This window comes from Setaria viridis, chromosome 8, assembly GCF_005286985.2.
Source record: "Setaria viridis chromosome 8, Setaria_viridis_v4.0, whole genome shotgun sequence".
NCBI classification, from domain to species: Eukaryota; Viridiplantae; Streptophyta; class Magnoliopsida; order Poales; family Poaceae; genus Setaria; species Setaria viridis.
In genome coordinates this window covers 30,029,253-30,052,407 of record NC_048270.2, presented here as the reverse complement: position 1 = coordinate 30,052,407, position 23,155 = coordinate 30,029,253, and the positions used below count along the sequence as shown (strand labels likewise).

At 44.1% G+C, this 23,155-nt stretch overlaps 2 protein-coding genes across 2 annotated transcripts; one reads left to right on the top strand and one right to left on the bottom strand.

Moving 5' to 3' along the window:
* The first annotated feature begins 9,542 nt into the window (after nt 1-9,542).
* On the top strand, nt 9,543-11,359 carry LOC117834131 (UDP-glycosyltransferase 72B1). Its single transcript, XM_034713752.2, has one exon. The coding sequence runs from the start codon at nt 9,823-9,825 to the stop codon at nt 11,251-11,253; it is 1,431 nt and encodes a 476-aa protein (XP_034569643.1). The 5' UTR covers nt 9,543-9,822; the 3' UTR covers nt 11,254-11,359.
* A 5,073-nt stretch (nt 11,360-16,432) lies between these two features.
* LOC117834130 (probable CoA ligase CCL6) lies at nt 16,433-21,122 on the bottom strand. Its single transcript, XM_034713751.2, has 19 exons — nt 20,854-21,122; nt 20,608-20,671; nt 20,436-20,525; nt 20,276-20,332; nt 20,150-20,198; nt 19,813-19,889; nt 19,508-19,547; nt 19,333-19,427; nt 19,071-19,235; nt 18,739-18,849; nt 18,543-18,630; nt 18,387-18,453; nt 18,214-18,289; nt 18,012-18,129; nt 17,570-17,815; nt 17,324-17,463; nt 17,041-17,223; nt 16,783-16,902; nt 16,433-16,673 (listed from the first exon to the last, which is right to left on the bottom strand). The coding sequence occupies exons 1-19, from the start codon at nt 21,000-21,002 to the stop codon at nt 16,623-16,625; spliced, it is 1,986 nt and encodes a 661-aa protein (XP_034569642.1). The 5' UTR covers nt 21,003-21,122; the 3' UTR covers nt 16,433-16,622.
* Between the last annotated feature and the right edge of the window lie 2,033 nt (nt 21,123-23,155).

Here is a 23,155-nt window from a genome sequence, read left to right as displayed (position 1 = left end):
ATTAATTATCTTGTAAGACTTTATTAATGTGGATTAGACTTTATTATCTTGTAACTTACCGCCATCGTAAGAAAAAAGTAGGGTACATCCATGCCACAATACAATACAATATAACCAGTTCTAATAATAGTGCAAGTTTATACATCAATACTTAAAAGTTCTAGAGAGAACAAGTTCAAATATATAAGAAAAGGGTAGGGGTACAACCATGCATGTTACATATTACATACTCCGGCTCGCTTCCTTAGATATGAAACATAGTTAAGGTCTCCAATCGTCCAGCCTAGAATTTCATCAAAATAAGTTAGAGCATGGATGAGTATACTCTCCTTCACTTCCCATGGACGACCACATACACTACTATAAATCTCGAACAATGGAGATGTTAACTGATGTGGCCTATAGAAAGTGAGACGAGCCTGGAACTTCAAATCTGGGGTGAACATCGGGTTTCCACCCATGTAAGTCAAATCAAACTTTTCCAAGACTTGATCCAGAATTGCATGAAAGCTCACTTCCACAATGGTAGTACCATTTATATCCTATAAAATATGATTATAACATGATCAAAGTTAAAAGTTGTAACATAACTAAAGTTAAAAGAATGATAAAGGAATGTTTCATACCATGTCATTAAGCTGAGAAAGCCTCTCATCAGTCATAATCACATTGTTTTCTCTCTCCTCGAGCTGCTTTATTTGAAAATATGAAAAGTCCAGCATAAAGTACCATGATCCTTAAGCTGCTCTAGACAGGCCTCCACGATGATCCTCTCAACAGGTACCGTATTTGGTGCTATTTTACCCCATGCGGCAATTAAAATCATCGGGATGGCCTCTCCTGGTGACATCGAGGTGAAATCTATATCTCAAACAGGTACTTGAAAAGAGAGATGTACTCTTTTCAAATTATGTTCACCAACGTCCTTGGTTTGCACTATAGGAAAAGTACCACCTATAGCTTCGACAACATCTTTGAGCCATCTAATAGGTTTGATAAGCTACATTGTATGTATGTAAATTTAGAATTTATTCATGTGTAGTAACAAAATCAATTAAAAGAAGGAAAGAATATTATTATGTTGGGAGTTGTTCCTCTGCTTTGATCGTCGAATGGCAAGTCAATGGGGTTGTGGAAGTGAAGTCCTGGACGACTAACGGGAGGGTCCTGAACTGTCCCCTACCACCTCCATGGCCACCACCACCACGGCAGCCACCTCCACGGCCGCCACCACCACGGGGAAAAAAATTCTACTTGCCAAAATTAGCCCAAACTATCAACATAAAATTTATGAAATGCTCAGAATAAAAGATTATCCAAAATAATGGAAGAAATTTACAATTGTTGGTTTAGATCTTATGAACATTGTTATAACTAATCATAACATCTTTATTATCATTTTGCAATTACATGGAATAAAAAAGGAAAAAGGTAACAACTTTTAATTTCTAACACAATCCCTATCTAAAAAATATAGTGTGATCTGCATATAAACTAGTCATAACATATTTTTTTATCATGTTGCAATTGCATGGAATCAAAATGGAAAAATATAGTGTACTGCATATAAACTAATCATAGCATACTCTTCTTACTTAATTTACTTGAACAAAATGGAAAAAATGGAAAAAAACAACTAGCTGGGGAGGGGAGGCGGTGCGATGGCGGCTGGGGAAGAGGTGGACCGGCGGCAGGGAGAAGGTGGCCCGGCGGACGACATGTGGTGGCAGCGGCGCACGGAGGCCGCGGCGGAGTTGGCTGGGGAGGGGAGGCGGTGCGACGGCGAACGGGGAGGGGAGGTGGCCGGCAGCCACGCGTTGCGTACAGGGAAGAGGGCCCGTGGAGGCGGCATTCGAGAGGCGTGATGGTGGACGGGGAGGAGACAGTGGCTGGGCAGGGGGCAGAATAAAGGGCGCGCGGATGACGTGTGGCGGGGAGCAGGCAGCAAGGCGAACAACCTGCGGCGGCGGCGCTCGGGGAGGAGGACAGCGGTGCTCGGGGAGGTGGACAGCAGCGCTCGGGGGCTGTGGCGGAATCGGGCAGCCTGATGGCAAGAGTAATGAGGAAAAAGGCTGAGAAGAAGTATATCATGGCTCCTTGAGTATGCTAATTTTAGTTACTATATATATACTAGGTTGTATTTAATGTCGTCTATAATATAAATTATTTAAATATAATACAGAGATCACTGGATTTCTATACTAGGAGAAGCAGTGGTCCTCGACTCAGCTAGCTTTAGTAGAGATAGGTACAAGGAATTCATAGGCGTTATACAAAAGTAAGATATTCCTTAGCAGTACTTAAATGCATGTTGACATTTTATGCACCTAAATTATATTACTAACTCTTGTCTTTATATCTTCAAAGTGCGTACAAGCTTTACATACTAAAAGATGGGGACCACAATCCAAAAAAGAAGAAAGCTATGAAAATAATATATCATAGATACATAAGACCATAACAATTTGATTTTTTTATATAATGTACCCTTGTCATTAATAACAACTCATTATTTTTCTATTTGATTGCAGTGCCACAAGCAACCTCCCGGCTCTGCGCTATGCGGATATTACGTGTGCAAGTTCATCAGAAATAATGGGAGGCACCGGACGAACCCTGAAGACGTAAGTCTCTTTTGCATTGCCATGTGCTAACTTCCTAATGGTAATACATCCTAATCTTCATTTACTGTATAGTTGCAACTGCCTACCATCGACAGAAACTATAGCACGATCAAAGACAAAACAATCGACAATATTTGTACGGACATGGCGAGGTTCATCCTACACGAGATTTGTCATGAGTATGGAGTATTCTTTGATAAAGATGGCGTGTTGATGGTGGATGAGTGCACAAATCTTCCTAGATGGGCGTAGTAGTTTTACTATTAGCATTAGTTTTACTATTAGCATGGTAAAGAATAGCTCTATTCCAAATATTGAATTTTTAATAATGTGAATTATATATTATGTACGATGCAATTTTGAATAATGTGAATTATTTATTATTCAAGTTTGTTGTTATGTGGTTGGAGATACATATTTCAAATTGCGAAGCGGGCCATCGCGGGGAAATAGAAATTATAAATAACTCACGGAAAATAATATATTAAATTACAGACAGCATTTGTGCTGGCTCAAGGTTGATGGCGAGTGCTCGGCCGCCAGCACAGACCACTTGTAGGCGCCAGCACAAATCTTTTATGGCCTAGCGTATGTTCCTGGCCTTCTCATTTCTTATATCATTTTTATATTAAAATGTAAAAGTAAAAAAATGATAAGGAGGTTATTCCGTCCGCTTTTATCTATAGTGGCAGCTACCATGTTCGTAGGTTGTTGGATGAACAATGTGGCAGACTTTCGAACAATTGTGTCTAGGTTGGAGCTGTACTGCATGAGCGGCAAGGAAGGACGTGGGAGACGGCTATCAGGATGAGCATAAAGTTGGCCGGAGAATATGCATTGCCAGGCACTGTTTACTTGCATGTGCGCTCGAATGCTGCTGTTTGGTGTCGATTATAATTTATATAATAAGCAGTTCCAGTCAGGTCAACAAGTCCTCGTCAACGTCTGGTCTCACACATACAGCATGACGTGCACTCCATCAGGCTAACAGATACAAGCTATACACACGTGTACTCTGAAAGTCATGGAATGTGAACCCACATGCTCGGGGAGCAGACGAACCGGTCGCGCGGGCAATTGAAAATGTAAGCTATATATGGGTCCCACGAGGGTTGTACTTGGCAGCGATGTTTTGGGCAGTTGGCCCACGGACAGTGAGAGGCCCACGAGGCGAGGTCGACATGCCGCAGGCGAGCTGGTGGCCACGTTGAACCACGGACCGGCAGCGACGAGTGCACGAGGAGCGCTTGAGCAGGCAGCCATGAGGGGCAGAGGTTCGAGGAATCAAGGGCGGCAAGCTCCATGCGGTTGCGGCACGCGCGGCCAGGCTACTGCATGGACAAGGTGCCCCTGGGTACCGTGCGTCCGGAGGGAGGCGCAAGGATGGTGGCACGGGCGGCGGCGGGCGAGGGCGACTCAGATGGGAAGGCGGCGGGCTGGTGGGCTTGGAGCCCATCACCAGTTGCAAAATCCAATACTAGAAACTATCTTTTGATCGGCGCAAGAAATTATCTTTGTGGCGTAGAGCTCGCTTACTAATAATCCCTCTACTTCTTTCTACTGGGCACATTAGGATTGTGTTGGGCGATCAAATTTTACAATTTTAACTAGCATTAGTTAAACTGTATGCATGCATAGTGTATAAAGGTGGTATAAGTAGATTCCAATTCTACAGACGCATACTTGGACCACAAATTTCTCAATGTATCCTCAGCTGCATAAAACCAATGTGAAGGATCTATAGAAATGAAGATATGATGGAGTAATATACTAATATTCGGAGTCAACATTTCAATATCTTGCTACATCAATAGATATGCGTCCTCAGTACTAAAATAAGTACACATCACGTGTTATGGTGACGTTGCAAGAAAGGCCAGTTGACCATTCAAAGAATATCAACGTCTCCATTGGTCCTAAGAACTTTTGGAATGCGACCAGTTGACCCGTTGGGACAATTCCAGCTCAGATCAAGGTCCTCTAGATAATCTAGTGAAAGCAAAGATTGACTTATCTGGCCAACAACCACAGGAGTAATCGGGTTGCCTTGGTCGTCTTCGTTCTCATTACGAAGTTGAAGCTTAATTAAAGACGTGGCTAGTCCTTTTGTTACACCAGACACCGCTCCACCGGCAGCAGTCTTCACTGCTCTAATTTCCTGCCACGAGGAGCTGGGACGGACTAAAGATGTTTTTAGTCGTAGTCTAAATTTCGTAGTTCGTGGAGATCATTTTAATCCCGATTTGTAATACCAACCGGGACCAAAGGTAACTGGGTCATCTTTAGTGGGTTCGAATCCTGCGCATGTGCATATTTTGCATAAAAATCGCATGACTTGTACCTCGTGACATGCGTGTGCAGAGTTTTCCGAAAATTTCTAATATTTTTTTAACGTAAAATCTTTTAGTTCCAATTAATATTACCAACCGAGATTAAAGATCAGACCATTAGTCCCGGTTGCATTTTTGAGCTTTACACTGCTCTCCAACCGGGACTGAGGCCCTATTTTCTACCAGTGCATCCGGGACTGAGGCCCTATTTTCTACCAGTGCATCCCGTGTGCCCCGCCGGTTCCATGCATGACCTGTCATCAGCCATGACGTCCAAATCGATCCGGTCGAAGGAAGTTCAGAATCAAAAGATGGTTCGAGTTTGTGACACCATGATAGTATGCCCTTTACAGTAGTAGCCCAACGATTATCTGGGCCGCTATTCAATTGGTGACCCATTTGACTAGTTCACTAAACTAGGCTAGCAGGCTGTCCGATCAAAGTTTGGCCCAAGTCGTCACCAAACGGACAGATTTCAGCTCCAGCATGCAAGCCCATGCCTCCACCGTTTGATTCGAAAAACAAAAGATTACTGCTGCTACTAGTACCGAGCTACACCCTGATCAAGTCAATCCGAAGCTGTAACTTCTGCCGGCCGCAAAGCAGAGAAACACTGATCACTACTGCTGTGGCTACCAACCAATCACAACGTGTGCTCAGCTGCTGCCGTTCCCCGACAGCCGCTGTAAGAGCAACTTATGCAGAGGTCAACTCAAGCCCCTACCAAAAAATGTAGAGACCGAGGGTAAAAAAACACAGCTGGAGCAGGATTCTTACTTGGCCTTAGATTAGAGAAGCGCCCAAATCCACTTTCCTAACCCCTTCTCCCACGGGTGGTTGGGATCGAAGACCTCTACTCGTTCGTTTCTTCTGATTTTGATCCACACACGTATGTTTCCTCTCCCCCGCTCGCTGCTTCCCCATGCACCGCTAGCCTCCAGCTCCTCCCCCAGCTGGCCCTGATCTGTCCCAAGTTGAGTTTTTTCTCTCTTTTTTTTCCTGTTTTCCAATACCACTTGTATGTGTGGATGAAAAATGCTAGTGACGAGTATTTGTGAATTTAGAATGTGAATGCATGAGCTTTTGAATGTGAATGCAATTTTTTTGGAATCAAGGGGGGCTAAGTAAGCACACCTGAACATTTTCATTACATCAAAGGAGATATTACAAGATCAGTCAGCCACTCCCAAACTGAGGTGGTGATCAGGATACAAATTGGCAGAATTAGAAGAAGAAAGGGAGTCACGAAGGATTACATCGCAACGCGTGCTCACTCGACATAGATGAAGCTTAATGCAAACTAGGCACACACATGCATGAAGGAACCACCACATTGCCGCAGCACCTGAGGACTGACACCTCGTGAAGGAACAAGCACCATGGCAGACCAATTTGTGGCCGACGAGTGTTGGCAATGGGAGGGCTAATAAGCCCCACCTGAATTGAGTCATTGCTACCCAATCGATTCACCAAGGGTAAACCAAACATTCACAGTTGGCCTCAGATGCCCGCAGCAACAAGCAGAACCAGCGAACACAAGTTGCTAGAGATAACACCCTCGGTCAGGCCATACGGAGGTGGAGCACCTACCCGCGTACCGGGCACGATGCTTTCGCTGCACGGCATCCGACAAGATGATGCAGAAAGGAACTTGCCTAGACAGTGCAGAGATGCTTGGCACCCCCTGTGCACTGAGCGGGGAACTTTCATTGCATATCACCCAGAACCCTCGTTTTGCAACTATCGCACCCACCATGCCGAGACACCGAGGCTGTGAGCAGGATGCATACAGCCGGAGGTGGCGGGGATGAATGCAGACCCAGCAGCACATGGATAGCTCTACCAGTGGGGGCACTGCGTGTATCTGCAGCCGGTGGCACAAGGAGTGAGGCGGCTCATGGCACCGCAGACGAGCCCCTCCCAACATCCCACCCCCACCCTTCCTTAACATCGTCGGCAACCTGCCCCCGGTCGAGGGGCCAGCATAGAGGGCAGCGAACTAGACGACCCAGGGAGGGGGCTGCACAGATCTGCAGCTGGTGGTGCGAGGAGGAGCAACGGAGTAGGCACAAGCCATCGACAAACCCTCCCAACTACTGAGCCACCTTCCAACCACACCTCCAAACCTCAGAACGCATCACCGGCGGCGGGGCCCCGGCCTAGAGGCTAGCAAAGGGGGGCTGCGATTCCGACGACTGAGGATGGGAGGCGGTGTCACCCTGAGCGGAGGCACAAATGCTAAGGTAGTCGGGGGAAGAAGGCTGAAGACGGGGGTGGCCAAGATTTGAATCAACAAGATCTAGATTTGGGGCAAGAAATAGCAAAAACGGGGAGAAAGGGATGGAGGGGAGCGAGCTGAGGGTGCCGTTGTGGCTCTAGAGCCCGCCGCCATCGCAAGCTGCGATTAGAGCGATGGCAGCGGGCGGGATGTCGCCGGGGGAGGTGGACTCGCGGTGTTTGGGCGGGTTCGCCCCTGAGGCGCTCGGGTGAGCAGCTCAAGAGGCCGAGCGGTGTGCGAAAGGAGTCATCACAATGTCACCTCGTGAATGCAGTTTAGATTAGCTGGAAAACTAATTTAGCTTGAATGTGAATGCAATTTGGCCATCAATTTTCCTGATCTTTTGTACAATACCATTAGCAATTTTTATTGTGTGAAATGAAGATTACACATAGAGCGTACACACTCCATCTATGTTTATAAGGCGTGGTATGACTTGGCACGATCTTCCAAATAACACTTTGACCATTCATTTATCCGAGATTATATTATTTATGGTTATAAACTTATAATTATTGTAGAGTATATTTGAATACAAATCCAATCATATAAAAGTTGCATTATCAAAAAATTAATAGTCAAATTATTGGTCAAAGATTGCAAAGTTTAAATCTTGTTGTGTGCACGCCTTATAAATAAAAATAGAAGGAGTATATAGAAATACAGAAAAAAATAAGCAGCGGCTGAGAAGTAAAGGTTATTGTTGGAGTTGTTTAAAACAGATAGATAAAAAAGTAGGAAAGAACTACTCAAGAAGTAGGATCCTTAAATGACGGTTATTGCTGAAGTAAGTAGGCCCGTAAAATGGTGTGGAGCAGGTTGCCCCGATACGTAAACATCAGGGGATATAAACTGTAGACAAAAACTAAGGCCCCAGCTGATACACTAAACATCAATGGATATAAAATGTAGACAAAAAATAAAGTTAGCAGTAACCGTGCACTGTGATGCTAGCTTATTATCAAAACAACGAGGCACTGAATTAGGTTTCCAAACATCTCGAATGCACAGAGAAGAGAGATATTTGTAATCCTACTCGTATTTACCAAAAACAAAGCAATCCTAATAAACGGCCAAGATGAAACCATGCATGTGCTCCCTCCGTCATAAAATAAGGGTTCTTTTTGAAAATTTCAGACGCATAAGTAATGATGACAAATCAACATATTACCCCTAATTAAATTGTGTTGTATGCTTATTTTTCTGTATCTGCATGAAAAACAGAGAAATAGCACTAATTGGTCATTTGATTGGCTTCACACACTTCTCCATACATTTTTTTAATTAGTGTGAGTATTACTTTAATTATATGTGGATCACTAGGAGCTAAAAGAACTCTTTGTGTGATAAAATTTGAAGATTAAAAAACATTTATTTTATAATGGAGGAAGTACAGCTTTATTCCTGAAGTCGATCATATTTGTGCCAGAGAACTCTACAGGCTAAATCAGTTAACATCTCCATTGTTCGAGATTTATAGTCATGTATATGACTGTTCATGTAAAGCGAAGGAGAGTGCACTCATCCGTGCTCTAATTTTTTTTATGAAGTTCTAGGCTGGATGATTGAAAACCTCCATATGTAAGGAAGCTAAGCGAAGTAGTATGAAATATGTAACTTGTATGGATGTACCCTTACCTTTTTCTTATGGATTTGAACTTATTCTCTCTAAGAACTTAAGTATTGATGAATAATTTCATTGCATATACAATCTTCTCTGAGTAACTTGGATTTAAATGGGTTGATGCTTGTAAGATTTGAATTTGAATGGGTTAATTAACGTAATATTAGTAGTAAAAGCTCCATTGATGAATACGAATTATAAAACAAAAGGAAAACGGAAGGAAAAAACCGGTTAGTAAAACCAACCGTTACTAAAGTGCTATGCGCAATAGCGCGCCATAACTCGCAGTTTAGTATCAGTTGGTTTCACCAACCGGTACTAAATGGTGTATTTAGTACCGGTTGAGCTAACCGGTACTAAGTGGCGTGTCATTTTTCATACCATTTAGTACTACACTAGAGGTACCGGGTGGGCAATAGTGTGGCATTTAGTACCGAATTAGAGGTATTGGGCAGGCGGTCGGTACCTATCGTCCAGTAGTCTGAGCAGCCAAGATGAAATCATGCACGTACGATTTTATTCTGAGGTCGAACAGATTTGTACCAGAGAACACCGTGTCGTCTCTGGAACACGGACATTTTTGTTTGAGAAGAATCAAAACAACCTGCACCTACAAGATGGGTCCATTAGTCCTTTCGAGGTGTCACGATAGAAGCTTCTGCACGAGCCGCTGCGCGGCCACGTTTCGCCAGGGGTCCCATGACAAGATAATGCTGCCCCATACTGACACTCTCGTGACTCCGGGAACCTTCCTCCCCCGACAACCACGAATAACGACAAGAACCTGTAGCGTGGTTATCCATCACGAAGCTCGAGCTCTTGGCAGTTACCACCTCCGAGTATAACATCCGCCACGCTACACACTGTCTCCGCAGGGGGCCATCCATCCCCGAAAGCTCAATCTCCGAGCAGGCGAGCACAGTGAAAACTGAAAACCACTCGAAAATCCCCAAAGACATTGGAGCGATGAAGGACGACGGTCCTCCGCACGTGGCGATGCTGGCGACGCCGGGGATGGGCCACCTGATCCCGCTGGCGGAGCTCGCCAAGCGCCTCGCAGCGCGTCACGGCGCCACGGCCACGCTCTTCACCTTCGCGTCCACGGCATCTCCCACGCAGCGCTCCATCCTCGCCTCCCTCCCGCCCTCCATCTCCTCCCACCGGCTCCCACCCGTCGACCTCTCAGACCTGCCCCGCGATTCCCTCATCGAGACGCTCATGTCCGAGGAGTGCACGCGCTCCCTCCCGGCGCTCACGGGCATCCTCGGAGAGCTCAAGCGGACCACCCGGCTGGTGGCGTTCGTCGCCGACTTCTTCGGCGCCGACTCCCTCGTCGCCGCGCGCGACGCCGGCGTGGAGAGGAGGTGCCTGTTCATGCCCGAGAGCCTCCACGCCCTCTCGCTGGTCCTCCACCTTCCCGAGCTCGTCTTCTCCATCCCCGGCGAGTTCCGGGACCTCGCCGAGCCGGTGCGGCTGCCGGGGTGCGTGCCGATCCCCGGGCCGGACATGATCTCACCACTCCAGGATCGGTCAAGCCCAGCTTACGGTTTGATGGTCCGTCTCGCCGAGCGTTGCCGCGCCGAAGCCGATGCCTTCCTCATCAACTCCTTCGACGCCGTCGAGCCGGAGGCCGCCAAGGTGCTGAGGCAGCCTACGCCCCGTCGGCCACCTGTATACCCAATAGGCCCGTTGATTCGGACAGCAGAATGTAGCGGTGCCAATGATGCTGCTGCGCCTCATTCGCCACGTGCAGCATGCCTCGAGTGGCTCGACGAACAGCCAGCCAGATCGGTCATCTTCGTCTCGTTCGGCTCCGGTGGCGCTTTGCCGGCGGAGCAGATGCGTGAGCTCGCGCTCGGGCTGGAGCTCAGTGAGCAACGGTTCCTGTGGGTGCTGCGGAGCCCAAGCGACGAGGATTCGTTGAGCGACAACTACTACGACGCTGCGAGTAAGAAGGACCCTTTCGTGTACCTCCCTGGAGGGTTCGTTGAGAGGACAAAGAAGACGGGTTTCCTGGTGCCCTCATGGGCCCCGCAGATACAGGTGCTGGCCCACAAGGCTACTGGAGGGTTCTTAACGCACTGTGGCTGGAACTCCATTTTAGAGAGCTTAGTACACGGTGTACCCATGGTGGCATGGCCATTGTTCGCCGAGCAACGGCTGAACGCGGTGATGTTGTCGGAGGGAGCTGGAGCAGCGATACGTTTGCCCGAGGTGAAGGATAAGGAGACCACCGCAGCGGCGGTGAGGAAGCTGATGGCAGGGGAAGGGAAAGGTGCTGTGGTTCGGGCGAAGGTGGCGGAGCTGCAGAATGCTGCCGCGGAAGGCCTCCGTGAGGGTGGTGCTGCCACAAATTCCCTGGACCAGTTTGTGGAGAACTTGGTAGGCGAGGAGTAGTAGTTGGTCAAATACTTGTTTCAATTCTCTGCCACTTCATCGCCCTTCTTTCTTCATGTGTTTTTAGTCTACCAGTCAAGAATGATATAGAAGCACATATACGAAATGTATGCATCTCCAAACTCTCGCCTATGAAAGCAGGGGGAGCGCGGAACCACCTAAAACTCCTAAAACTCTGCTGTGCTTTAAAACTTGTATTATGATCCTAAATACAGACGACCGAAAACCTTGCTGCTGCTCCCACGCTCTAGCCTTCCACTCTTGAGCTTTCCATAAGATCAACATGCCAAATCTTCACGTGCTTCCCCCGTATAATTGGCCATTAGGCACGAGGCCCGTGGTCCGGCCCATGGCATGGAAATTTGGCCGGGTCCATGCTTAGTGCCGGGCCTCATGTCAGCCCATGGGCTGGCTCGGCCTGGCATGATTAACGGCCAGCCCACTAGGGCTTGCTGGAGACACCTTTAATGGCATGGCTCATTACAGCCCGCAAGTCTCTGAATGTATTTGTGAATGCCTTCGAAAATCTAGTAGTATTTTCTATATGTGTTTGTATGTGCAATGGATCTGAATATGTATGTATGTATGTATGTATGTGTGTGTGTGTGTGCAATGCCTCTAAACTTTGCCTTTAACAATCTGATTTGGTAAAGGGCTTTTTAATGGTTGAGTCGGGCTGGCACGGGCATAGTGTGCCTCATGGGCCCGTCGGGCCATCAAGTTGGCACAGCACGGCTAACAGCCCTTAGTGTCGACCCTGGGTTGCTACTTCAGCCCGTGGGCTGGCACGACACGGTTACTGTTCGTGCTTCACTGTGCTAGGTCTAAACATGCCGGGTCAAACCGTGCACGTGCCATGTTGGGCCAAGTCGCCCGTTTGGCCAACTATATTCCCCCTAAGTAACTTGGGGACAAAGTTGACTGAGTTTGAGCACAAAGTGAGCCCATGTTCGAGGGCTTGGGGCCACTATCTTGGAGGTGAAGTTCAACATGTTTTTTTTGCGCAAAAGGCCCCTGCAAGGAGGCTGGAGCCGTTAGGAGGCAGCCACCGGTGGAGGGTCCGTGAATGGGGAAGTCGGAGCTGTAGGGAGGCGGCCACTAGAGGAGAGGCTGTAACGGAGGGGCCGGAGCGGAGGGGGTCGCGTGCGGGAAGGTTGCTGCCGGCGGAGGGGGTTACGGTGGAGGGCAGGCAACAGAGGGAAGGTGGCAGCCTGGGGCGGAGGGGCCATGGCAGCAGGGACCTGAGCGGTGGGAGTCATGGAAAATTTTGGTAGCATCTCCACTGAGCCTGGCGTGAGGAAAATTTTGATAAGTTGTGAAGAGGGCAAGGAGGAGCATTTGCATGGGTCGGTGGTGGTGTCACCCACCCGTGGAACCTTGCAAATCATTTTCCCAATATTCATTAAAAGATTCCCAAAATTTGTTTAAACCGTAGAACATAGCAAAACCCTTCAAAAAAATGGAAACTCCTAAACTCAAGTTACAGTGAAGTATAAAGCATGTGAAAAATGACCTTAGTATATTTGATAAATATAACGTTAAGACTGTATAAAGCTCAAAGTATGGTTTGAGTTTTATGAAATAGTGCGAGATGTATGAGTTTATGAACAATATATAGTCTACCTTTTGTAATGGTTTAGCGATTGTAACGGTTTGGATTGCTTTGATTTAGCTATTGAACGTTGGGTTTGGTTTTTGTTTAGCTATTATAATGGTTTCGATGGTTGGAATTGGTTTGACTGGGATTTGTTGGAGATGTTTCATCATTTAAATTGACTTTGATTCGTTGAAGATGTCTCAGAATTTAAATTGACTATCTTCTTTGGGATTCTCTTTTATGATGTCTTGGATTCTTTTAAGATTTTTTATTGTAGTGTCTTATACATGTCCTCTTGTCCATCACCTTGCATCCATGTGACTAAAATCTTTTATACTAGCAAATGTTGTTAGTCACATATGTTAATAGTATCACACAATCACCAAAATCACTTGTGACGTATGTTTGGTCCATTTTCCCAACACCTCCCATTGGATGTTTGGATGCTAGCAAACCCTTTAACGTAATCATGCATAGAAGGTTACAAATAGTGTATTAGAACTCTACATATCTGATAATTTAAATAGGGCAGGAAGCGAAACAACAGACAGGCACTGGGTAAGAAGATTTTATTTAATTTCCATCAGACATGATGGATGCATTATTGCACCGGTTAAACCCCTGGGCAGCAGCACATCCAAAAAAATAATTGTTTTTTTTGCGGAAGGCATGGTCCTTCGGTTTGCCGTGCATTTTACAAGCATCGCTGCAGATCTCAACCGTACAGGATTCCCTTTTCCTAGCCTTGTAGCAAGGTGTGCACGTCCACCACCCGCAGCCGAGGATGCCTACACAGGCAATGCATTATTAGCAGTAATGCAAGATTAATTGGTCAGTTAAACAGTTAATCCGAAAATGTCTAAAAACGAAGTGCGATTAAAAGTAGGGATGCCTACTCGTTGCTTCGCAGGACAGGGAGTTAGAAGAAATGATCAGAAGAACCAGCAACGGACTAACCATCAAGCACACAGCCCTTCCCATGCTGGTCTTGGTGAGCGCCACACGAAGGGAATATTTCTACCCTTTCTTTTTTGTGTCTGTATTGCAGATCTGTTTCGGTGTTTGTGGGTGGTTTTATAGAAGAACACCTGGTCAGGAATGTATGTGTCGTCTCAAACTTTATGTCCTCTGCACTAGTATTTTGATATCTAAAACTAGGATTTGAAGTGTCGCTGTGTATCCAATAAATACGTGCGTACCCTTACCAATCTATATTTCCAATGAGGCTTTAGAATTTATGTAACGCCATATGTTCTCATTTCTGAAATCTATGTTAGATTTGAATAAATTTGTCAGTATCTAGTTCACATATATGGTCACCTATCCTATCTACTCCCTCCGTTCCAAATTATAGGTTATTTTGGGTTTTCTAGATTCATAGATATTATTATGCATCTAGGCATAGGGTATATCTAAGTATATAATAAAATCTATGAATCAAATCAAAACAACCTATAATTTGGTACGGAGGGAGTATTTTGTTATTTTACAATAGTATTTATTACTTGTATTTATTTTTTAGGTATATATTGTCTATAGCAATATGGAGCTTGGTTGATTCCAGATGATGTCGGCAATTGGGCAATTTTAAAATTAGGCATGATATCTCTATCTATACGTGCATGTCACATGCAACTGGACATGTGACATGTAATTGGCATCATATCTCTATCTATACTACTCAACGACATAGCAATATAAAGCGTTATTTGAGTCTTTATCGTTTGAAGGAGCCAAACCCTTAGTGGTTGTTTCAACATGGATTAGGAAGGAGCGACAACTCCTCGATCCTATAGGGAAAAATTTAGAGTCTCTGTTTCCCCTCTCTTTACATTCCCACATTTACTTTGTGTATTTACTTCATGCAATTCCATGTCTTTTTTGCTCTTGCATAGGTTTCTCTTTTACTAATAGGAACCTTGCGTGGGTGAAGATGATCATGTTGTTGTACTCTTCCTGCTAGCTAGAATGCATAGCTAGTAGGTTTCAACCTTGGACAATATTAGAATTATAGAATTATACAATTTAACTGGTCCGATACCATCCTTACCAAGAAATCTTAGCATGTTGGACCTCGCCCTAAACTCATTATCTGGAAACCTGCCATCAAAACTGGGAACTCCGCAGTTAACATCTCTAACTTTGTTCTCCAATCACATCACTGGTGGCCTTTCTGGTTCTATTTTTGAGCCACAAAGTTTAAAAGGATTGGATTTGGGTAACAATCTTTTTAACGGCGAGCTACCTCGATGTGTTCCACCCAGAACCCTCAGGTTTCTACGCTTAAGTAATAATAGTTTCTCAGGTGACTTCCCACTATTCCTCCAAAACTCCATGCAATTGGAGGTCCTTGATTTATCACGAAATAGGTTATCTGGAAAATTGCCGCACTGGATTGGAGGTTTGGTCGGACTACGGTTCCTATCTTTAAGCCAGAACACGTTCTCTGGTAATATTCCAAACAGCAGCACAAATCTTACCAACCTTCATCATTTGGAGCTTGCCAATAACAGGTTGTCAGATGTCATACCCTGGGGCCTTTCAAGTCTGACAGAATGACAGAAAAGTATGTGAAGGACCTTTCTTTTCAAATAGGAGAGTATTACATGTTCTCAGAGGACACCAGAGAGTACTTTTCTTCAGTCACCAAGGGGCAAGAACTGTATTACGATATTAGAATTTTCGAAATGGTGAGCATTGACTTATCGTTCAACCACTTGTCTGGTGAAATTCCAGAGGAAATGGCTTCACTGAATGCACTATTAAATTTGAATCTCTCATGGAACCACTTAAGAGGAGAAGTACCAGAGAAGATTGGGCTCATGAAGTCACTTGAATCACTAGACCTTTCAAACAACGTGCTTTCTGGGGAAATCCCTTCCAGCTTATCAAATTTATCATATTTAAGCTACTTGGACTTGTCAGATAACAATCTAACAGGGAGGGTACCATCTGGGCAGCAACTTGACACCCTCTATGCGGAGCATCCATCTATGTACAGTGGCAACAGTGGTCTATGTGGGCCTCCTACACTGAAGATGTGTCCAGGAAACAATGCGTCAAGGCAAGATGTCCAGAACAGAAATGAGCATGGTTTTGAGCCCATGAAATTTTATTTTGGACTTGGTTTGGGCTTTATGCTGGGTCTGGGTTGCCTTTTGCATCTTATTGTTCAAAAAAGCATGGAGGATTGCTTATTTCCTCCTCATCGACAGCTAGCATACATGATCAGATATATGTGTTTGTGATTGTTACATGGAAAAGCTTGGCAAGAGAGGGATCTACTGATTAAAGGTGAAAATGGAAAATTCCAGCGTTGTTGTGCTATTGGCATGACTGAAGAAGCATCTTGCAGCATTTAATGTAGAGGGTATCTACGTTGAAGTTCAATTGTCTATTGTTGTATGGTAATACTTCTGTACGTCTGGAACCCTGATGTATCTTGTTGTGAGAACCCACAGAATTGCTATTTATTGTTATTCTATATGTTAAGTGAATGTTGCATGAAAGATAGTTCTGTTATCTAATAAGGTAAATATGTTATTAATAATGTTTCAAACTTCCATACAATACCAAACGGGGTTGAGGTGTCGAGTGAAAGAAAATTTATTCATGTAAACTATCACCAGCTCTTAACCAATTCACTTTCTGCTTACATTTTGGCATATGCCATAGAACGCACATGCCTTTTAACTCAAAAATCGTGATTATTAATATGTACATGCTTCTGTAGAATCACAATGTTCAGGGCCATAGGCACTTGTTAATACTGTCACACAGTTCGCCCCTCCTTAGCATCATTGTACATCTGATCGATACGATCCTGCAAAAAAATTGTTCTTTGCATTAATAAATCTATGAACATTGCCGCATTCTTTAATGAGATCCCCACAACAATAGCTTCTGTGCAAATTTAGATGACTCCCTCAAACCTTGTAATATTTGAGTAGCTGGGGTCTCTTGAGCTTAAAAGTTGGAGTTATCAGATCCTTCTCTATGCTGAAAGGCACTGGTTCCAGGTGAATTGCCTTCAGCATCTCAAAGCCTCTCAACTGTATGCATGAAACAATATTGTGATCTTTTTATTGTTCTTTGAATAATTATAGATGAACCATGAAAATAAATGGTTGAAATGATTGTTTGATAGACTTTTATAGTTTTATGTGGTACATCATGTAGTATTGGCTTACCCCGAGTTTCTTGCCAGTTTTGTTGAGCTCATCCTGAATGTACCCCTTTGCTTTTGGATCATTACACAGCTCTGCAAAGTCACTAGTCTTGTTGTTGGCTGCTGCCCATTCGTCGAGAGCTTGCCTCTCAGGGATGACAACGGCAACAAGGAATGACTCAAAGCTGTTCCCATAGACCCAAACCTAGTTCAGAGAGGAGCCAGCCCCTATGTAAGTTAAATCTAAGCATAATTATGTGTTCAAGTAATTTGATTTAGTTTTTTGTTGGTATCAATTGACATACCGATGCCACAAGAGGGGACTGCATGTATGCACTTTCCACGACCTCAACTGCTACATACTCTCCCTGGGACAACTTGAAGATGTTCTTCTTCCTATCAATGATCTTCATCGCGCCATTCGGTTGCCACTCTCCAATATCACCTGCACATACAAACACAACATTTATGCATGGCGAGATTCTAACAAATTAATCATCTTCAGTAATCAACCATTCAGTTAGCTAGAACGAAGTGAAAGAAATTTTCACCTGTATGGAACCAGCCATCTGAAAACACTTCTTCAGTGAGGCTAGGGCGCTTGTAGTACCCGGAGAACAAGGTATGACCCCTCAAGCAGATCTCACCCCGGGGCGTGTCTGACAGAGCATCATAACCCATTTCAGGGACGGACTCCAGTCGTGCTTCGATCGTCGTGACAGGAGGACCAACTGTTCCAATCATTGAGAAAACATTGGCGATTGATGTGAAGCATCCGGCACAACTCTCAGTGAGCCCTGCATATCAATATGACAGGTGTGAAACCGCATAGTTCTCAAGACCAGACATGTAAGTTCACTACTAGAGTTCTGTTAAGAGGTTTAAGAAATCGAATACTGATTTTGACAGATGAAGAAAGATTGGTAGCACATTTTCATCCATAAAAACTGAACTGAGTCATGTTAAAATGATAATATGGTATGAAGCGCTTACCATATCCTTGTACAAAGACGCTGCAGCTAGTTACCCGCATGAACTCTTCAATTTGCCCTGGCAAAGGTGCTGCTCCTGCTATCATGAGACGTATACGTCCTCCAAGCCCTTCCTTTATCTGTACTACCAACAATATAAATTTTCCAGAAGATTGTGTATAAAAGAAAACAAAAAAGAGGTTTAAGTCTGAGACTGTACGTACTTTGTTGAAAACTATCTTGTCGAAAAATGGTGATGCTTCATGCTGCTTCATCCCTTTCTTCATGTTGGCAAGTTTGCTGATGGCAAATGTATATTTTTTAAAATTATACTTCCAAGTATAAACATGCATGGAATCAAGTTTCTCTACTTATTCAGTATTGTAGTACTACTTACTAGTTGTAGGCATACTGAAAAAGGTGTTTGGCTATCATCCCTCCAGACTGAATTTTCTGGTTTATACCTTCAATTAATGAGATCCACAGATTATGACTAAGAATTTAGTCCATTTGAAATTGAGAATGATAAAGTTATTCCGGGTTTGCATTAAACCTGTGTATATACGATCATAGACACGAGGAACACCACAAAATATTGTCGGCTTCATCACGTGTACATCCTCCATCAGATACCTAATGTCCTGTTTAAAAAAATTACATCTCAGTAGGCGTAAGAGAACAGCCACTTCAGAATTATTTATTTAGAAGAAAATCACAGAATTCATTCAATTGCAACAGTTAGTTTGTACCCCTTGCCAGAATCCGATGGAGGCGCCTTTAGAGATACAGTAGTTCTCAATTACTTGATCAAATATATGTGCTAATGGAAGGTAGGAAAAATATGAATCTTCTTCAGTGATCTGCATGAATATTAATATTATCAGGCCAACATTACTTTCATGCTGATAATGAAACCATGGCCAGTTTTACAATAGAATTGATCACAGCATGCCTTTGATGTAAAAATGTGTGAAATTACAGTTGAAGAATTTTAAGAACAATAACCTAGTACCGTATATAGATCTTATAGGATGGAATTCCTTTTTGATATTTATGCAGATAAAAGATTGTCAGAGCTTACCACTTTATCTGTCTCTTTGAGAAGGTGTTCTGTAGTCATAACACCAGCAATGATAGCTCTGTTTGTGATTATCACACCTTTGGGATCTCCAGTTGTTCCACTGGTATACATGATCGTACAAATATCATCTTTTCGTTTCTCGGGAAGCTCATAGTTTTGTTTACCCTGTTCAAACAGAGCATTCCGACATGTCATGATGTTTGTAATGAACTAGTAGTCCTTTAGGTACTGTTTAAGAGTTGTAAGAAGAAATCAGACTAACCATTGAAGAAAATTCTTCCCAAGAAAAGCAAGATACACCCAAATCCTCAGCTTCCCTTTTCATCTCACTTGTAAAATCTCCAAAACTAACAATGGCTGAAGATCCACCAAGTCAGAAACGATCACATAAAACTGCAGTTAATCATACTAAAAATTTAAATGTTCAGCAAGCTAACCTTTGAGGTGGGCTGTGCACTTAGGGACTACCATTACTATCTGAAAAATGCAACTCAACAACTTGTCAGATGAAAAGAAAAGGTGATCTGGCATTGATCTCCAAAACTAATTTCAAATCAGTAAAATTGATTTTATCATGTTCAGACCGAGTTCTGTAGTAATTTGGTACGCATTACCTAATCATGTGATTAAATTTAGATCTGAAACACATGTAACATTTATTGCAGGCTTGTTATTCATTATGATGCAGAGGGTTATAATACTGTCAAAGGGGACAAAACAGGGGGCAAATGTTTTGTCTTACTGATTTGATCTTGCTCTCCTGGACAAAGGCAATGGATATCTCAGCATGGTCCATGATGAATTCAACAGCATTTGCTCCTGCATCGTGTTACGCCTTAGACCTCAGTAACACAATAGGTTTTGATAAGTACAAAGCAAAGGAGAAAAAAGAAGCAGGCTATTGTGAGTTATTCCTTCATTCTATTATTTTTCTCCACTCAAGATTTTTCGCGAACAAATTTTAACCCTGTGCATAAATCTGAATATTTGTGCATTATTCAGATATTCAGTTATCTATACCATAAGCCATATTTGTATCTCTGAGTCAGCGAGTGTGGTAAACCATGGAGAAAACCTACCGAGGGTGTCATACAGTGGCACATAACATATTCCTTGACTGTTGCATGCCTGCCAACAAAGAAAAAAGAAAGGTTAGATCAGACCACTCCTAAGAAGAATTCTGACAAAAATCCTTAAGAGGTCACCTGCATGGCCATAACCCATTCTGGACAGTTGGATCCATATATGCCACAGTGAGACCCCTGTATATCGACATGATGAATTAGCTCTCATGCTGGCATGCCTTTTCAGGATCAAGATAAAATCTTTTCAACATAGACAGGCACATCATCATTCTTCACTCACCGGCTTAACTCCGAAGCTTCTGATGGCTGATCCGATCCTCATGACCTTCTGGTGCACTTCCTCATACGTTTGCCACACATATTCACCGGCCTAAAACAAAAAGGAGTTTAATCTCTCGAAACAAAACCAGAACACTGCATTCAAAATAGAACTTGTAAAGATTCGGTTTTACCTTGCCACCTGTAACTTGACGCCGGCCGAGCATCCTATTCTTGGGGTACTTCTTGACTGCCCCACTTGCAAAATTAAAACATAAAAAAAACTCAAATTTTGAAGAACATTCTCTCCAAAACATCAGGCCTTGTAATTTACCACTCAAAGTTGAGCCTCTACCAAGAAACTCAGAATACCAGTAGGATTTGGTGAACGCTGGGAAACACATTGCGAAAAACAGAGGACAAAGTGTCATGAACCAGACCTGAAGAAGTCCCAAGGGGACTGGATGTCCTGCGGGAGCTCCATGAGGCCGTCCCTGGCGTAGATGCTCCGGTAGACTGGCCCGGCCGACGGCCTGCCGCCGGCGGCCGGCGCTGCCTCCTCCACCTTCACGGTGAACATCTCCGCCATCCTTCTCTGCACAGGGTGATTTTGGGCACAATGCGATGTGGATCTCCAACTCTCTCTCCTTTGGAATTTTTAGCTTGCAGATGGAGCTTGGTGGTGAGATGGGAGGCAGTTATGGAGGTGAGAACGTTGGTGGGGAATTTAAAGCTCGGTTACTACTATGCCGGTGCAGAGAGCTGCTGACTTCATAGCGGTGACTGTAGCAGTTTTGTACATGTAGGTGGCATGACGGTGTGGTAACTGGTAACATGATTGCAATTAGTTCAAAATAATCTGATGAACCAACACTGAAATTAAATTGCTGTTCCTTGCACATATGAACAGGGTTGTATAGTTGCCGATCAAAGTTTTTGCAAATATGTGCTCTTATGCAGGCCCTGTTTGGAACGATGATAATGTAATATCCCAAGATTTCAGCGAAATTTGACTGCTCATCGTGAAATTCTTGCATGTTCAACACTCTACACTCGCATGAACCTGCATATGTTTTGCAAAAAAATTGTATACAAATGTAGGATTTGGTTGTCATGCATGATCTATGCCCTTAAATAAACCTATACAAGTTTTGTTCGAAAATCTCTGGACCCCAAAGTGCCTAAGATCTGACTTGGTGTACAGATAGGCAGTGCCAGATCAACACCGGGCCCAGCTGGGAGGGACAGACAGAGACAGCAACACTGGTGAGCAGGGGAGACCGGGAGAGTGAGCGTTGGTGGTTAGAGTACTGACGCGAAATGGCGGCAATTGAAGGCGGGAAATTAAGATACACTGCCAGCAGCTTTGGGCGGCATTTATGCTCGCGAATTTAGAAACCGTTGCAGGAAACAGGAGCATCTCACGTCTGACGTGATTGTAAAGAGTGAGAATCGCGGCCGCAGCAGAAGTGGTTCACTGGTTCGTTTCTCTCCAGTGAGCTGTTGCAGGCCGTAGCCAACACTGGGCCTGCTGCTTTGCTTTTCGCTGCTGCTGCTGGTGCTGGTGCGGCCCACAGGCTATGGTTGGGCCCTCGTGTCGCCAAGGCGGGCCCATTGGTCTCTGTGATACAACTTTTTTCACAACTCTTTTTTGGCATCCCTTGTACAATTTTTTTAAGAATTCCTTATATGACATCGAAATTAATCTTGATTCCCTTTATAATACTAGAAAAAATTATCTCTCTTATTTGACAGCAGGATTGTCTTTTTATGCCTTTTGTGGCACTTCCATCCAGGTGGCTGTTAAGTCCAACTTAAAACGACCATTTTGCCCTTCCCATCACAACAGTGAAGTCTTTTTTATTTATTTCGGGCACGGGTAAAAAATGGCATCGGATTGGAAGGGCCACAGCGTGAGCAATATGAGCATCAACCGTGGGCCCCTATGACAGAATTTCAAAAAAAAAAAACGAAAGCACGAAGCAACTAGCACGATGTGCGTGTGTGTCTCTCTCTCTCCTTGTCATTTTATCATTGAAGCTTCCAATGATGTTAAATCCCAGCTCCAGTCACAAAGAAATCGAAGCCCGTGCTGCTTTGATCTACTAGAAAATTAGGCCCGCTTTGGACGCCACATCAACATCGCCAATGAACAACATACACTTATAAGAGAACAATTTGGTAGGAGCACAAAGAATCCCTCGTTGATCATAGGCAAACAGGGACCTGTGCTTGTCCAATATAATGCCTTTCACAAACAGGCCAAGCATTAGTCAGGTAATTTCACATTATCACAAAATAGGGATCAGTTTTTTAAAGATGATCAAGCAATTGTTTAAGCCCACGCTTGCAAAGTTTCAAGCAGTCCATCTGTACACCTTGCAAAGTTTTCATTGTTGGCAGCAAATCAGATACACATAAGTATACATGCCATGTTGGGCCACAATCTTCGTTTCCCCGGTTATTATACTAAACTGATCATTTTAAATGCCCGCCTGGCAAGTTATTATACGGTGGATGCAATTTACTAATAAAACAATATCGGGCTATCTAACGAGTCAACGGCGGAACAGGCATGAGAAATGGTCCAGGTTGGAGTGAGAAATGGGCCGGACGAACCATCGTTTGCAAATCAGGCCTAGTACCCAAGCGGATTAATGCAGTCTCCTCCTTAGTCTTTCAACAAGAGTAAAGGTCATGAAGATTGGATCAGCCATTGCTTGAAAGGAGAAATATGTTGAT

Excerpts from the sequence above, each read along its gene's own strand:
- LOC117834131 (XM_034713752.2), top strand. The coding sequence starts at position 9,823 with ATGAAGGACGACGGTCCTCCGCACGTGGCGATGCTGGCGACGCCGGGG.
- LOC117834130 (XM_034713751.2), bottom strand. The coding sequence starts at position 21,002 with ATGGCGGAGATGTTCACCGTGAAGGTGGAGGAGGCAGCGCCGGCCGCC. Across the intron at positions 20,672-20,853 it reads TCCCCTTGGGACTTCTTCAG|TGGGGCAGTCAAGAAGTACC; the intron begins GTCTGGTTCATG and ends TAATTTTGCAAG. Across the intron at positions 17,464-17,569 it reads AGATGGCTGGTTCCATACAG|GTGATATTGGAGAGTGGCAA; the intron begins GTGAAAATTTCT and ends TTGTATGTGCAG.